The sequence below is a fragment of the Phoenix dactylifera genome, chromosome 8 (assembly GCF_051530095.1).
Source record: "Phoenix dactylifera cultivar Ajwa chromosome 8, Ajwa_hap1_PhDact_Kaust_v1.1, whole genome shotgun sequence".
NCBI classification, from domain to species: domain Eukaryota; kingdom Viridiplantae; phylum Streptophyta; class Magnoliopsida; order Arecales; family Arecaceae; genus Phoenix; species Phoenix dactylifera.
In genome coordinates, this window is record NC_143197.1 from 9,604,866 (window position 1) to 9,622,674 (window position 17,809).

At 39.4% G+C, this 17,809-nt stretch overlaps 2 protein-coding genes across 2 annotated transcripts; both read right to left on the reverse strand.

The window, feature by feature from the left end:
- Positions 1–448: 448 nt before the first annotated feature.
- On the reverse strand, positions 449–1,435 carry LOC103698163 (uncharacterized). Its single transcript, XM_008780151.6, has 3 exons — positions 1,279–1,435; positions 1,059–1,149; positions 449–700 (listed from the first exon to the last, which is right to left on the reverse strand). The coding sequence occupies exons 1-3, from the start codon at positions 1,346–1,348 to the stop codon at positions 556–558; spliced, it is 306 nt and encodes a 101-aa protein (XP_008778373.1). The 5' UTR covers positions 1,349–1,435; the 3' UTR covers positions 449–555.
- A 13,874-nt stretch (positions 1,436–15,309) lies between these two features.
- On the reverse strand, positions 15,310–16,302 carry LOC103703705 (pectinesterase inhibitor 6-like). The gene has a single exon (XM_088702078.2). It carries the CDS (start codon positions 16,055–16,057, stop codon positions 15,470–15,472), a length of 588 nt encoding a protein of 195 aa, XP_088558204.1. The 5' UTR covers positions 16,058–16,302; the 3' UTR covers positions 15,310–15,469.
- Between the last annotated feature and the right edge of the window lie 1,507 nt (positions 16,303–17,809).

The following is a 17,809-nucleotide window of genomic DNA, read 5'->3' on the forward strand; positions in this document are numbered from 1 at the left end:
AACTAGTCCCACATCATTGATTCGCTAAATAAATTTTAAATATTTATACAGATTCAAAAAATTTAAATAAAATCTTATATCTAATTTTTTTAAATAAAATTCTGAATTATTATAAATAGTATCAAAGCAAATCCATCTTACACTATAAAAAAATTTGGAAGAATCTATACAAGCATATGTCTAGTCTGAAATCAGTTATTCACTAAATAGATATTAGATACTTATACAGAATTAAAAAATTTTAATAATTTTTTTTGATTAGCTCTTTTTTATTTTTTATTTTGAATAAGGTTCTGGTTGTTACACAAATGGCGTACCATCGTGATCAAACAAAGATTGCAGGAGGAAGAACTAACCTCCCCTAGTTTTCTTTTTTCATAAAAATAAATGGAAATCCACCTTATTTCATCAATAAATGAAATGAGAAGGAGGACTCGGACACCAAAGATCAGCCAAAATCCAGCATTTATTCCACTTCTACGTACGTTTTACATGCAAAATATAAACAGATGGCCTTAGAACAGCAGGGGCAAGCAGCTGCTGCTTCCTCTGACTTCAATCTTTCTGTGGGCGCGCATCCATTGTGAAGAACTCCTTGGCATATTGGTTCACCTTGGATCCTGATCCCGTCCGATGGTCATAGTACTCAACCAACGCTGCTCCGGCCAAGGCAGCCAGAGTGAGAGCCTGAGCATGTAACCTTTAAAATAAACACAGCCAAATGCCAAATCTTATTACTCGAGATCGAAATGATAAAAGAAATAATCACAAACATGTCAAGGAATTATAATAAACCAAAAAAAATAAATTATAGTTTTTTTTTTTGTGTGTGTATGCAGAATTAGGGGGTGACCTGAAATTAAATCATGTTTAAATCCAATATAAGCAGTAGAGGAATCTTAATAGGATTCATTCGGTAATGGTTTACATATGATAACATTGTTTGATAGGATCTTTAGTTTGTCGAGGAGAATGTGGCAATAATTAAAATAAAGTAACTAAACTGAATAAAACTCAATTTTAACAAAGAAAAGAGAGTGGGTTGGTTCCAACCAAACCTTGCATGGATGATCTTAACGCTGGGTTTCATGCTCGGCCGAGACCAATTGTACGCGATGGAGCTCCCTATGCCGCTCAACCACAAACAACCTTTAAAGAGGGGGTTAAAAAACAAAAGAATTTGGCCAATGTTAAGAAAAATAAAGAAGATATGTAGAGAGGAAACTTAAAAAAAAAAAAGGAAAGAAAAAGGAGAAATTTGAGAAATCAGTAAGTTACCAACGGTTCGAAGCTTGTGATCTATGACCCACTTCCTCATCGATTCAATCGTGCTTGGGCTCTCTGCCATTTTTCCGGCTTTTTTCTTCTCTTCTTCAATCGAAACGCAGAGGATTTGTAAGGGGAGGAAGAGTTTGGCCTTCCGTTTAAAAAGGTAAGAAGGGGCACGGATTCTGGCTCCGGAACAACAATGGCTTCTAAAGAGGAGTCTTGCAATTATTGTAATTAGTTGACACGCGTCAGATGCCGATGAGTTCAGATACGTGTAGGTAAGATACTGGTGGAGGAGTCGCTTGTGTGTTGCTAGGATCTCATTCGAACTGCTTCGGTTCCCGTGGTGCTTGAAACAGGGGGCTGCCCCGGTTTTGGTTCACGTAGATTGCGGTGAGAGGGGGAATGAAATGCTGCAAATTTCGTTGCATGAATATTATACTTGTGGAATAGTTCTCTGACGCGTGTAATTTTTTGGGTTTGTATCTGAACCCAGCATGTAACTATTTAAAATACCATGTGTTTGCTCACTGATTACGCCCACCGCGCATTTGGTTTTGAATTTAATTAAGGCAATTGTACCTGGTTCTAGATAGATATGTACAGATTTGTACTTCATGACTTATACAGTTTATCTTTTCTATTTTTTTAATCATGCTCAAATGCTAATCCTAAGGTCCGTTTTAGGTGTGGGTCACACTTGCTCTTTATGCTATTTTAGAGAAAGCTGTGAGGTTTGAGGCTGAGAGACTGAGAGAGGAGGGTCATCAGCGGTGACCGCAGAGGGCCATGCATGTTTGACCTAGCAACATGTACATTACTGTGCCATACGTGTATTGTGAGGGAGCAATACTAATCGTCCATTTTCAATATAGGTTGTGAGAATCCGTGCAGACGTGTGTTTAGTCCCACATAGGTTATTTGCTGGGTAGATCTTAGAAAGGAACCTAAATAATACCTTCCGGCTACCCATTTTGGATGAGGTCCTGGGTTGTTACAAATGGTATCAGAGCGGACCCATCTTATAACCTATGTGGACTAGGTGACACTGCAGCACGGATCCATTGGGGCTGATCATGGGCCGATCGTGGTGTTTGTGAATAGATTTGAAGAAATTTGAATCCTTAGCCTGACGAGGACGTTAGGGCTTAAACGGAGGAAATATGTGAGGATCCGTGTGGACGTGTATTTAGTCCCACAATGAACCTAAATAATACCTTCCGGCTAGTCATTTTGGGTGAGGTCCTGAGTTGTTGCATAAGCGATGTGTTTTTCATCTAAACATGCGTACCTCTCCGCATGACAAACATGCATCATAGAGGTTACCAAGTTGGGTTTCCTCTGCTTTGCACAATCGTGGAACTCCCCTTACCTCTCCATCTCATTCTTAGCATTTCTCCTCTTCTCCTTTCTTTCCTCTCCCTCTCTTTTTCTCTCCTCTTTTCTGGGCTGGTGGAGGCTAGAGTTCATGGTCGATAGTGACAAAGAGGCCGACATCGGTGAGGAAGCCAATGACGCTCTTGACCAGCACTTTTAGTGGCAAGATCTAGCTATAGAGCTAGCAAAGTCCTGCTGATGAAGCTACAGCAAGCAATAGTCCCCAGCAAATGGATTGATAAATGGAACAAATGGTGCTAGCAGTATATCTCGTTTTAACAATTGAAAGATGGTCAAAAAAAAAATCTATAATTGATAGGGCTTTTTTCTATACCTATAAATTCGATTGGATCTGAAAACCTAAGGAAGGTTGATCAGTTGAGTAGCTTCAAGCTGTCGCTAGAGAATGCCTACGATATGGTAGAGATTCTTGCTTCATTGAGTGGTGGCTTGGCAGGGGTCCAGACCACCGTTAAGACGAGTGAGGCTGATGAAAGTCATTAGAGTGATGGGACATTGCGATTGTGTGAAGGCTAAGAGGTAAGTGGTTGGGTCGTAGTTATGGAGGCATGAGATATCAATAAGTGGTTGGTTTGCGGGCATGCAGGCGTGGAAATTTAGCAATGGAATTATGGGCATAGAGGCAAAGTGTTTATTTCTCCAAAGGTTAGGTCATGGCTGCAGAGGTGAGGGGCACTAGTGTTTAGTTCATGATTGTGGAGGCGATGGATGTTGATTGGATCATGGATGATCAGCTCATGGCTATGGAATATGGGATGGTCCATACTTTGAAGAGAATTATGGTAGTTCGTAGAGGTGGAGAGAAGTCCATCGACCCCATCCAGCACTAGCTAGGGAGCTCGGAGGCATAAGGGCAAGGCATCTAATCTAGCATGTTTTAAATATAGGGTGAAATGGGTTGTACGTCAATGGCCTCTAGGTATTCCATGTTTCAAATTTTGAATTAAGAATGGGATAAACAAGCCAACTGATGTTGGAACCTGAGGTTAGTTGATAAGTTGGATTGGTCCATTAATTCAAGTGGCTAAGCTGCTTTACGTTGTAATTGTGTTCTCTATGAGAGATGAGTGTCCTTTATAGGGCTAGAAATGGTTTTGGACCGACCTGAAGCCTATCGGGTTGGGTGAGCTCCAAGTTGGGTCTTGAAATCGACTTAAGAATGTTTAGATTGGGATTCAAAGAATTTTACAGAGAATTTTATAATGTATTTTATTTTTTCTATAGTTCTTATTGGAGTTTATCTCACGAGAAGTCTTACTGGCTAAGCACAAAAGCTTTTTCCCAACCAATAATTTTTCCTCTAAAATAGAGATAGATTGATTGAGAGAGAGAGAGAGAGAATGATCTTCCCTAGCCAGAGTCATAAAGCAAAACTCCAAAACCCTCTCTACACCTTAGGGCTTGTTTGGTTCGCGGGAAAAGAAAGGGGGAAAGTGTGGTCAATTGGAAAGTAATGAGAATACCTCTGGTTTGGTTAGATTTTTCAAAGGAGAGAGACGAGAAAGTTGTATTCCCATGGGAATATGATTCCCACATTTCATAGAAAAGTTTTTCCCATAAGAAACATGGGAAAGTTACTTTCCCATGAGGCGAAAATCACTCTATTTTTACTTTTTCCTAAAAAGAAATATTAAAGAGGCATTAAAGACCTAATTTTTATTAAGGGCATAATAGGAATTATACATAACTTTTCTAGAAAAGTGGATGGCCAACCAAACATAAGCACTTTGGAAATTTGTCACTTTTCTATGGTCAATCAAACATGCCAAAAGTACTCTCTTCCTGGAAATTTGTTTTACAGGAATCATATTTCTAGGAGGAAAAATGCTTCCCGCGAACCAAACGAGCCCTTAATATTCACTCATGACCTCCCATGATGCTTCCTTGAGGTTGCGAAGAAGAGAAGAGAATTCAACCGATACACTCCAACTCAACTACTAATCAAAACCTAATCTTTTCAGTTCTTTTTGAATTGCATTCACCATTGCATCCACTTCCAAGAACTTGAGGTTTAACCCAAACTCCATGCCCTTGCTGCTTTTCGAATGCCAACAGTGTGTAAGCCATCTCAATCCTAGAATCTCAGGTCCAATGAAGAGAGGAGGAGAAGATGGGATGGCGAGGCGCAAACAAAGAAAAGAGGGCGAAAGGGAAGGCAATAAAACCCTAACTACGTCGTTCCAAGTGCACAAACCCGAACCTCTTTTTCTTTCTTTTTCCCCTCCCGAGTCCATGGAAGATGGGTGTGCAGAGCACCAGAATAATCAGCAAGGCTCTACGATTTTGGACGAGCATGAAGGGGGAGATCAATCCGAAAAGGAAAGTTTTTCTCTAGGGTTCCTCTGCCTCAGCTCTCAGGAGAATGAAGAATTGGGACTCAGGAGTTAGGAGCGATGGAGTGATGGATGGGCTTATAGTGATTTACGGATGGGGCGATGGATCCCCTTCGAAAGAGAGCGAATGGGCTTATGATTCTAGCTAGCCTGAGCTTCAAGCAGTGAATGAGTTATGAGCCTGAGGACTCCTCATGAAAAACCGATTGACAGAGCGATTTTTCCTATAGGTTGCTACTGCGGCCTGTGGGCCGCGGGTCTAAATGCATAATTCGAGTTCAGGTCGGGTCGGACGGGTCGTTGGGTAAACGATCCAAAATTGACCCAAAAAAAGTGGGTCGTGTCTGGTCCGGGTCGGGTCCAAATTAGGTTGACCCAGACCTGACCCAAAAAATAGAATGGGTCCAATTTTGGAACTCGACCCAAACCCACGGGTCTTCTAAAATGGGTCAGGTTAGGTCTAACTGGGTCGGGTCACGGGTCAACCTGACCTATTTGCAGCCTAACTCACAAAGCACTAGCAGGGGTTAAGGTATGAACCAGGTGCATGAGCTTACAAAACGTTCCTTAACCCGAAGGACAAGACACTTTTCTGTATTATGGAGGTTGGTATATTTGTGGCCAAAACTCGTGTGTTGACCATGACATCTTGGACTTTGCTCTTGAAATGGAGCATGGTGGTCTAATAGATTCTAATACGAGCAAGGGTCAGGCTGTCTAATATGCAAACCATCAAATTGGCATAACATTCATATTAAAATAGAAACATACTTAGATATACAAGTCTTGAGGTCCACGTAGCAACTTGAAAAGATTTTGAAAATAATTATTTTACTAATTATTTTGACTAAAGGTCTAACAGTGCCTTGTGTTATACGGACATCAGATTGATAGAAGACTTAATTGCAGGATGTGGCTGGTGCAGGGATAGAGAGACCAATGGATTTTATTCTACTAACCAAGAGGTTCAATAATGCGATGTGTACTTCGTATTCCTATATTGGACTATGCAGCAAATGTATAAGCAAACCTGAAGGGGCATATCTTTGATAAATGGGAATCTGAATTGACCTATCCCAGTAATGCAATGAAAATTTAAGATAGATCCATTAAGATTCTCTCATTTATTGGACCAAGAAAGATCCAATAGTTCAATTAAGATAGATCTAATTGAAGATTCTCTCATTCATTGGACCAAAAAAGATCTAGATTATATTGGACAAGAGATTGGGCTAACAAATTAGTCCGGTCATATTGATTGGTCTAAGCCAGACTTGGTTTGGTTGAGTCAAAGGCACTCGAGTTGGACCTGAGTGGAAGCCAACTGAATGGGCTGGTGCCCCTACTCTTTTGGTGCACTACCAAAGGCACCTACCTGTGCCTCATTTGGAAGGGGCGCCCTCATTTAGGGCCAATGCCCCTTTTCCCTCCTTGGCATGGACTAAGAGTCTGCGTGGGACTCCAGAGAGAGGGGTGGCCTAGAAGGAAAGGTGACATGCCTCTCTCTTACCTCCTACATGCCTCTCTCTTACCTCCTACATGCCGATTACTTCTAGGTCTCAGAGAAGAGGGCAAGGCATCCTCTTCTATAAAAAAGGAGGCACCCATCCTAGTACAATACCAAGAGGCCATAGAGAGTGTGTGTTGGGGGCAGAAAGAGAAGGGCCGAAGGTCTTCTCCATCAAGAAAAGAAAAAAGAGGGTCTTCTTCTCCATCAAGATAAGAGAAAAAAAAAAAGTTTGTGGGACAAGCATCTCCAATAGTGCATCACCTTGACCTTAGTTTCTAGAGACTTAGAGCCCATTGAGCTCTAGAAGATAGGTGCATGCACTGAAGTGGTTTTAGGATAGTAATTCTTAGAGGATTGTATACTTTTGCGACCTCGGCATCTCCCAAAAATGTAAAAATCTGCATTCAATTCATCACTATTGGAAAGTACAAATTAATTTAACCCTTATGCATACTTTTTTGTGCGGTAATATCATGAACAAATATTCTTATCTTTCGCTGTAAATACTTTGATGATCCGTACGATACCATCACAAACCCCTCTCAGCAACCTCCTCTCTTTCTTTCCTCTCAGTCCTGATCTCTCTCCCCCCACATCTAGTGCCTTGGCCCAATGGTCTAGCTGGCCCGCCCTCTCTCTCCCCCCTCCACCTTATGGTTTATAAGATCATGATGCCCTAGTCCTACCAGTGGACGAAGGTAAACTCGCTTGCTTTCAATGGAGAGCATGGATGCCCTTGTCTTCGTTCTCGGCACCGTCGTAAGCTTTGATCTATAGCCAGCTTAGGCTTGATCCGGGTAAGGCATATTTTGGCTTTGGACTGGAGCCTCACCAGATTCCATTCCTAATCCTTGACAATGCATTTTGGCTTGGTTTTTTAGCTTCCTTGCCTTTCTTGCTTCATCTCCCTCTTCTTTTTTTTTTTTACTTTTGATTTTCATCTTTCTCTCTTATTTTTGTAGTTATTTTATTTTTTATAAGGACGTACGTACGTACGTATACAAACATACATATATCAAAACAAAATGTGTCCACTACAGGAAAAAGGACTTTACCCGACGCTTTCGTGGAGCTTTGGCGACACTAATTAGCGTCGGCTAAAATACCCTCGACGCAAAGCCAAGCGTTGGCAAAGCGTCGGATATACGAGAGTGGCAAAAGTTTTTGCCGACGCTTTACTCAAGCGTCGGCAAAAACATGGCTTTACCGACGTTTATATAGCGTCGGCAAAAACATGGCAGAAACATGGCTTTACCGCAAAAAAGCGTTTTCCCCGACGCTTTTTTGCGTCGGCAATTCCTGATTTACCGACGCTTTAAAGCGTCGTCGGTATTAAGCTTTCCCCGACGCTTTTAAGCGTCGGCAATTGCTCAATTGCCGATGCTTTTGAGAACTTGTACTCCTCTGTATTATGTATAATATCGTAATTCCTTTGTGGTCGATTAAAAGCAGTTTCAACTCCTTCAAGGTATCTCGAGCAGAATGTCAAACACTCATCAAATCCCTCGGGATAGGCTCGATTGCGTACATATTCCTTTAAGCGCACAAGATACCTTCAACAGTAAATTTTAATGCTCAACATCAACATCGAGGAAGATAATAGGATATATATTCATATTAATAATAAATATGGACATTAGAGTTTAGAATATCACCTCTCAATAGGATACATCCATCGGTAGTGAACCGGTCCACCAAGTTTAGCTTCCGCCGCTAAGTGAATGAGTAGATGAACCATAATAGTAAAAAACCCAGGAGGAAAGATCTTCTCCATATGGCACAGTGTTAGTGCAACATTAGACTCCAATTGATCAAGCTCCTTGGGATCTAGAACTTTGGAACATAATGCCTTAAAGAAGGATGATAACTGAGTCACAATTGCAAGAACTTGTTTCTGTGTTGATGATCTTAAAGCCAATGGGAAGATATCTTGCATCAAAATATGGCCATCGTGACTTTTAAGATTCGTAAGTTTTCGCTCTTTAAGATTAACGCATCTTGAAATATTCGATGCATACCCATCTGGAACCTTCATATTTTTCAAAACCGTTAGAAAAAGATCTTTCTCTGGAGTAGACATTGTGTAACATGCAGGAGGTATAAAATATTTATCATTGGGTTGTTCTTTCGGATGAAGCTCTTGTCTTATGCCCATGTCTTTCAAATCAAGACGCGCTTTCAAGTTGTCTTTAGTCTTTCCTTCAAGATTTAACATTGTTCCAATCAAATTATCACAAACATTCTTTTCTATATGCATGACATCAAGATTATGTCGAAGAAGATTATACTCCCAATAAGGTAATTCAAAGAAAATGCTCCTTTTTTTCCATAACTGCTTCTGTGTAGATACCGAGTTTGTGCCATCGTCATTTTCCTGTTCATAAATACTGTCATCATTCTCGAAGTTGTCAGCGTCCTCAAAAACCTGTGTCACTGAGCTGCCAGCATCCCCCCTTCCCCGCTTCTTTGAACTGTTGAATGCCTTACCAGGTATATAGTTAGTGCCATGAGTTTGTTTAAGAACTTCAGTTCCAGTTGGTGGAATAGGTGCAGATCGCAACTATATGGTACCATCAAACTGATTATTCTGATGTCGAAATGGATGATTTGCTTCTAACCATCTTCGATGACCCATATAACAGAATTTTCCTCCATGTTTTAACCAATATGAATGAGTTAAATCTCCACAAGAAGGGCATGCAATACGCCCCTTAGTGCTCCAACCGGATACATTAGCATATGTAGGAAAATCATTGATTGTCCAGATAAGAGCTGCACGCAATTTGAATGTTCGGCCAGTGAAAGCATCAAATGCATCAACACCCTGCCATAGCCTTTTCAATTCATCTATTAAAGGCTGTAGAAAAATATCTATATCATTACCTGGGCTCTTATCACCGGGAATAACCATTGACAGAATGAGTGAAGACTGATTCATACACATCCATGGTGGCAAATTATATGGAACCAAAACAACTGGCCAAGTGCTGTATGTAGAACTCATCGTTCGAAATGGATTAAATCCATCCGTTGCCAAACCCAGCCTTACACTGCGAACATCAGAAGCAAATTCGTGATGCCTATCATCAAATGCTTTCCATGCTAAACTATCCGCTGGATGTCTTAACATTCCATCCCTTGTACGTCCTTCATCATGCCATCTCATTAAGGAAGCCGTCTTTGATGATGCATACATCCTTTTTAATCTAGGTATGAGAGGAAAATACCTCAAAACTTTAGTCGGAATTTTTTTAGACTGTGTAGCATCCACTTCATTCAACAAATCATGCCCGTCTTCATTTTGTTTTTTCCATCGTGAAGACCCACATGTTCGGCACGAATCTTCATTAATATTATCACCACGATATAAAATACAATCATTTGGACAACTATGAATCTTCTCATATCCAAGATTTAAGTCTTTTACTAGTTTTTTGGCTTCATAAGAAGTTGACGGCAAAATAACACCTTCTGGAAATGCATCTTTTAATAATTGAAGAAGCATAGTAAAAGACTTCCCAGACCATCCATTCAAATATTTCAAATGAAATAAATGCACCATAAAAGAAATCTTCGTAAATTTCTTACAACCCGGATATAGTTCTTTATCACAATCTTTCAGCAAGTTATGATACCGAGTTGTGTTATCTTCAGAGTATATAGGTTCCTCAACATGTATAGATTCAGTAACGGTATGCTCATCACCTATTGGAGCTCCTTCTTGCTCTACATTAAAATCTGTTAAATTTCTAATATTATGTTCAAGAGCATCTCTGAGTAAGCCCCTCATATCATCTTCTACAACAGGATTTCTGTCTGTGTTACTAGATCCAATACTAGCAGTGTGTTCTATAACTAAGGGTTGGTTAGATGAAGACGACAATTTAGACTCTCCATGAAATATCCATTCTGTATAACCCTTCAGAAAACCATTCCATACCAAATGTTCTTCAACAATTTGTGGAGCGATAACATAACAATTTACACATTTTTGACATGGACAAAAAATATTCCCATTCATTTCAGATTTCTCAGAAGCAAATTTAACGAAATTCTGAATTCCATTCAAATATTCGGCACTGGATCTCGACTTATTTATCCAACTTTTGTCCATTCTATTAAAATACTGATTGAACTGCAAGTAATATAAAAAAATAATAAACGAAATTAGGGTATGAATCACCAATACAAAATTAGGGTATGAATCACCAATTTAAACAACGTGTTTGCACAAAAACCTAGTCTATTTGTATATTGCCAAAACAGGTCACTTTTTTTTATTTTTGCAGAATTTGTCCATCTAAAACTTTACTAGACCATAATGGCCCCATACACAAAGGAACGCACACATTTAGCTCAATGATGCCAAGATACTGCTAATGGGTGCACAGATTAATACAAGCTAATTCACATGTAAAATTGTTATTAGCATAGTCATAATAGTAGGCAAGTAATGGTCCGGCAAAGCCAAAAATGAACTTTTCTAGTTTAAGAATACTTGAATAGGATTTTCTGCCAAATTTTATGTAAAAATAAGAATGTAAAAACATACATTTGTGGTACCCCATTTATGAATTTAACATGTGTACAAATACATAGATCTAAACATAATAGATTATTGGCAGCTGAATTTGAGGATCCACAATGTTGATCATGAACTACAACATTGAAAATATCCAAAACCCAAAAAGTATGTGTCTTTAAGAACAATTACCCACGCATCATTGGTCAGAAAACATATGATATCAATAATTCTATCATGTTAAAATGGATAACAGTGCATACAGATTTTGGTTACACAAAAGATTATGAGCATATTAAGACATGCCTGAGCCAAAATTCAATAAAAACAAATGATTTATTATTTCTGGGTATTTTTTCCTTAATGTTGCATATCAACAAAGGATACTCTGTTCAAAATATTCATCATTGATTTTGCACTGGAAGAGACTAGTGTTCCTCGCTCTCTACACAGGCACATGCATTGGATTCTGTATGCAAGCGCATGCACATATTTCCAAGTTCTTGCCACATATCCTCTAAGCAAGGTTGTATTAATATCTGAAAGCATCCATATCCAAAACTATCCTAATGCATCCAATACACACACTCTCAATTCTCTTAAAGAGAACAAGACATGAATTGTTATGTTTGTTCTATGCTAGATGTAACTAGATTGTTCAATCATCCCATCTCACAGCAAGTATCCTGCGTAGAAAAGTGCAGAAGACTGGAAGTATTAGTCTTATTGTTCATGGACATGACATCTTCAATCTAAAGTAACTATCAAGTTGCACACTTCATAGAAGGGCATTCACCATTTAATCATTTCTTTCACGATAATCTTTCCCAAACCAATGGTCTCACCTCTTAATGATCCTCAATTCAAAGTTTTATTCACTTCTAGTTTTGCCAATTTACTCCTCATCTGCTGACAGTGTTTTTAGAAGAATATAAAAGAAATAAGCAAGCTATGTCAAATCTACACAAAGAAATACTCCAATGGGGTAGATTCAATTACATCAAGAGTTAGCGTAAACAAAATTAGTCAATGGAAATCATATCGTATTGTATATTGTATTACAAGCAAATACCCAATACACCCATATATAACATACCAATTTTCTCAACTTGAAAATACCATACAGACTGACATCTTTAACATTAGCAGTAAAAAGAAATAACTAGGACAAGAAAAATGATGGTCAACCAGGGTAGCACTTCTAATTCCAAAATGTGCAAATTAGGAGATAGTTCTTTATAAATTATTATAAAAGTTACTTTCATTTCTGAATTTAGCAAAATGTTTTTAAAAAAAAAACAGAATGGAAAATGCCTTTGTTGTATAATTTTCCAACATTAAATGCTACAATATAATTATACCAAGTGACTCCATCTAATCAGTATGAAGGTACATACTCTTTGTTGTTTATTATAGGCATTTGAGATTAATATATTTTAGAAAATGTAATTTGGCTAGATGTCAATTAGTTGAGATTATCGCAATGTAACTTTCACCATATAAAATTCAAACGTTAGATTTAGATGGCATCATAAAGATCATTTATTTTTATCAAAGTTTCTTCTCGCAAGTTCATTAGGAGATACAACATCTGAATTATTCCTCATGATAATAGTCCTAAATGCTCTCCTTGAGATGATCGGAGAAGAAACTACTACAAAATCTAACATTAGTTGCTTAAACTGTTGAACCCATGACTTAGAACAAAATCTTTCCTTTTGTTTATTAAGTTCGGATCTGTTTAATCATTGAGATATATTACTATTATTGATATATATCTAGGATGTAAAGAACTGAATCGCTCCTTCAAACCTGGACTGATGGATCTGAGCTCATAATGAATATATTAATATTTTTAATGTAATATCAGATGACTTTTATCAAAGATATTGGATTCGGCTATCAATTTAAAATTTCGTTATCTTCATACCACAAGTGCCAGATATGCAATAAGGGTTAATTTAAAGCATACGCCTCTAGTTCCATGCCCGATGAAAACAAAACATCAAACCAAACAATTCGAAATTCACCAATATAAATATAACTATTTTTTTCATAGCCATCACTACTGATGTTGCATGAACAAGAATACAAGCATCGGATTCAGATTTGTACCTAGCTAGCTAAGACAAAACAGAATATATGTATATATATAACTGAGACTCAACTAGAAAAAAACGGAGAGAGAAATATCAAAATATAAAAGATAATATATAAATTTAACTAAATTTAAATATTAATTTTTTTGCAAAGACATATATTTCTCCTTCAAATTTTCTAATTAACTTAACAAATTTATAAAACAATATTTTAACAAGTCATTTTAATATTTGTAACCTTAAAGAAACGACGACTACCCACCAACTCTTAATATCACAAATTAGAGAATCAAATTCATTATTTAAAGAGGCGACCATCATTTATAGAATAGCAATCATAAAACAAGATGAAACTTAAATGCAAATAACATAAAGTAGCCCTTCAAGAGCATAACAGGTTAAAATCCCCATCAAAAGAATGACCCATGACATATAGCAGCCACGGATAGCCATAGAAAGTGCTCTGGTCTAGAAATACTACTAGTCTACCATCCAAAATCCCTTTACTTTCTCATCTACTGCTCAGCGCTCTATCTTCCATTGTTCATTGTTTTGCCTAACCCCAATAACAGGAAAATATGTATGAGGATCAAGACGGAGAGTATGAGGATCACTTACCTCAGACGACGGCGATGTCGACGACGACGGAGTAGCTAGGGCTCGCTCGGGATGGAGATGAGCTGTCGGCGCACAGCTAGGGCATCGACCGGCAGTTGATGAGGAGACGGGGCCGGAAGAGAGTTAAAGACAAGAAGAAAACAAAGAGGAGGAGGAGAAGGAAGAGAAGGAGGAGTAGGAGGCTTACCTCAGACGACGGCAAGGTCGACGGCGGCGGAGTAGCGGAGTCTTCGATCGCCGATCGGGGCTAGGGATGGAGGTGAGATTAGTTTGAGGTGGAGGAGGAGGAGGAGGAGGAGAAGGAGCTGCCTTACCTCAGAAGGAGAGGTCGACGGCAGCGGGGAAGTCGGTGCGCTCGCAGATAGGAAATGAGGAGAGGGGGCCGATCTAGGGCTCGCAGATAGGAAATGAGGAGAGGGGGCCGATCGAGCGAGGGGTTGGGGTTTTAAGTTTTCTAACGACGCTTATAAGTGTCGTTGTTTCTTAAACTTATAACGACGCTTTAGAGCATCGTTGTTTGTTTCGCTTTTCCAACGCTAACCCAAAACGTCGGAAAAGGTTGGCGCTGAGCCAACCTTTACCGACGCTTTGGGCTAGCGTCGGGAAATGTCAGTCGGCAAAACCAACATTTGCTGTAGTGGTCCTAGTATGTACGCTTAGCATTGATGAGAAGTTAAAGAGTTCATATACATATACTAGATGAAGGGTATAAATGAAGAGAGGTAAATGCTTAACAATATCCAAGAATTCAAAAAAAAAAATTATTTACTTATCATTATGACTTAGGTTAGTGATTACAGCACCACTTCATCACAATCAATTAAGTTTTGCATAAACTTTTGCATGGCATGCATAGTTAAATTCCCACCCTACTTGTGTACAAACTTGAGCTCCTATCAAATGGACCTTATCTAAGATATTCATTAATTATGCAGAAAGAAAAGGAAGATTTGACCTAATGTATCAAACAAAGTCCCGGTTCATTCATTCCATGCGCTACAAAATATGATGCATCAATCTAAAATTTCTTTTGTTAGATTGTTAATTCTACTGTGTTAATTTAGCGAGATAAATTGAGCAAAGTTTTGATCTCTTATGGTACAAGATATCTTTCCTTTTTTTTTTAATTGGAAAATCTTTAATTTATCATATTTCTTCCAAATACAAGGCATAGCACGAAAATCTTGTTTTCAGGCATCGATAAATCTAAATCATGAAACCTTCACCTGAACGCAAGTTAAAACATTGATCTACGAATCACGAACGTAGCTCAAAAGTAAAAAAAAATATATTCATTAACGCATGGGGTTTTTCATGTCAATGATCTGATCCTTGCTAGTGTCAGAGTCACTCAAGGGCGATCCTCTTGCTTGGAAGACTCTGAGCTAGGTGGACACTTCAATACGTCTTCACCTTGTCAAAGCTGCATAAAGACATACATGCCAAACTAACATGTCTCTAATATCGGTCACATTAGCACAATTACCATATATATATCTTAATTCTCCAATTAAAACGTAACGTAGATCACAGCATCACTATTCTCCTCAGAACCATATATTCCCAGCATCCAACGACTGCACCTTTGTATATATAGCTGTCATGACAAGGTAAATGATAACAATATACAACATGATACACCTTTATAAATCACGCATAAGCATAAAGGCTAGTATATCCTCTTGATCAAGATATATAGTAGTTCTTAAGATATCATTAGCTAATTCCTCCAGGCTCCAGAAGACGCCAGGTTATTAACCAGAGCCAATGCATTGCTAGTGAGATACGTAGCATTCAGGACCTTAGCCTTCACCTCCCCCACCTCCTTCCCCTTGTACCCACCAAACCCATCAAGACAAGTATCCTGGTTGGTGAGCGCTGCGCTGACCCAGGTCTCCACGTTACTCATCTGGTACTCGAACGTCCCCCTCTCCAGCCGCCGGAGCTCCCCGAGAGAGCTGCGGAGCTCCGCCACTGCATCCCCGAAGCACTCGACGCAGTCCGCCATCGCCCTCCCGGCCCTCCCCCCTCGCGTCCTTCCGCCATGCTTCATCTTTGCGAGGTAGCGGCCGACGTCGTTGGCCTCGGTCAGCGTGACGGCGACCGCCCCGCGCGCCCACCAGCATGGGTTCTTCTGCTTCCAGGCTGCTGAGTGGGAGAAGGATTCGAGAGAGCGCATGCAGAGGGCGCGGTGCCGCGTCACGTTGCATGCAGCCTCGAGGTAGTGGGCGCTGGCGGCAGTTGAGGAGGCGAGGTGAGATGAGATGGTGACGAAGAAAAGGAGAGGGGAGAGGGGTAGGGTGGCCATGGTTTGTGAGTGGATGAAGAAAGAGAGTACTGAGGGGGTCAACTTTATAGGTGGGTTGGGGGTAGGGTTTGGGCTTTACAGGTGGGAGCTATATGTGGTGTGTGGCGAGAAGGTGGTAAGTGCAATAAAGGGGGGAAGAGTTGGCGTACGATATGGAAAGGGGGAGGATGGAAGGCGTAGGTTCCAGGGAGGAGGTGAGCTTCTCGTGAAGGAGACGTAGTGGGCCTGTTACGTCCTGTCATACTAGGATGACAACAGGAAGCGATGGAAAGGAAAATTATGGTTAAGAATCGAGGAAGATTGGTGCTTTTGCTGAGGCAAGAACAGGTACAGGGGTTCTTTTCTACGTGATGCATGTGAGTGAGCTGCATCACGAAGAGGATGGGCTTGAGTTGCTCCGACGAGGTGCAGATGATGAATTGATACTACGGATTTTGCAACAGCTTCCAACCGAGTGATGTATGGGTTTGGTGGCAATTTACACAAGCACTTCTGGAATCACTGGGAGAAATATGTGGAACGAATTAATTTCTGCTATCTTAAGGATTCCACAGTTCAAACATTCCTCGCAGATGATTTTAATTTGTGCCATCTTAAGGATTGCCATTTGTTGATGATTTGGAATCAAATGAAATCAGAGAGTTTCTCCAGAGCAATGGTCCTGTTGAGGTGTGTTGCTCCAGGCCAAAGTTCGCATGGTGTAACAATCATGATGGTCTGGCGAGGATTTGAGAAAGATTTAATATTGATTGGGTGGTGGTTGAGGTCATATAATTACCTCTATTATTCCAGATGATGGAGTGGAGTGCATACTTGCCCCGTGTAGGTTGATGCATTGTCCACAGAAGATGGAGTTGGCATTTGCCCCGTGTAGCTTCGCATCTTTTTCCACATACCTTGGAGGTCTTTGCCTTTCGGATTTTTGAAAATATATAACTGCATAATTGTGAGGATTTATGCCAGCATGTATTTAGTCTAATATCAGTTATATATTATAAAGATCTTGGATACTTATACAAGGTTAAGGAATACAAATAATATTTTCCATATAGTCTTTTTGGACAAGATCATGGATCATTGTAAATGATATTAAAGAAAACCTGACCAATGGTCCTTATAGACTTGGGGATAACTCTGGGCCTATTTGGTGTTTATAATAAGATTTGATTATATTTAAATCTTTAGCCTGGCGAGAATGCTAAGATATAAGCAGAGAAGTATGTGAGAGCTGATGCAAACATGTATTTAGTCCCACAATAATTGTGTGCTGGAGAAATGTACAACCAAAAAATTCAAATAACATCTTCCAAGTAGTCTCTCTCCCTATTCATATAGTTATAGAAAAACTAATTTTTATACTTTAATACAGAGTTTGATGAGGTAGGCTTATATCAAAAGAGTTGAAGCACTTGGATCACTCATCTCTTAGTACCATATACTTCTTCAACACAATAGATTTTGGCAGCAGAAATCCAGGGTAGATTGGATCAAAAATGGAGATTGGAACACAGATCTATAATCTTAAGGCACGTGTGCAATAGAATCTTATCAATTTCCAATGTAACAGAAGTTATTGAAAGTGAAAAACATATCAGAGTTATTAGAATAGATTTTTTCCCCCCAAGAAAGATGGAATCAGCTTGATACAAATTTGACCTGTAAAGTGCCACAAGTGACATGGTTTAAATGATATTGATAGGACGAAGCATTGTGCAGATGCTACATATGATGAGATTTAGTTGACATTCAGAT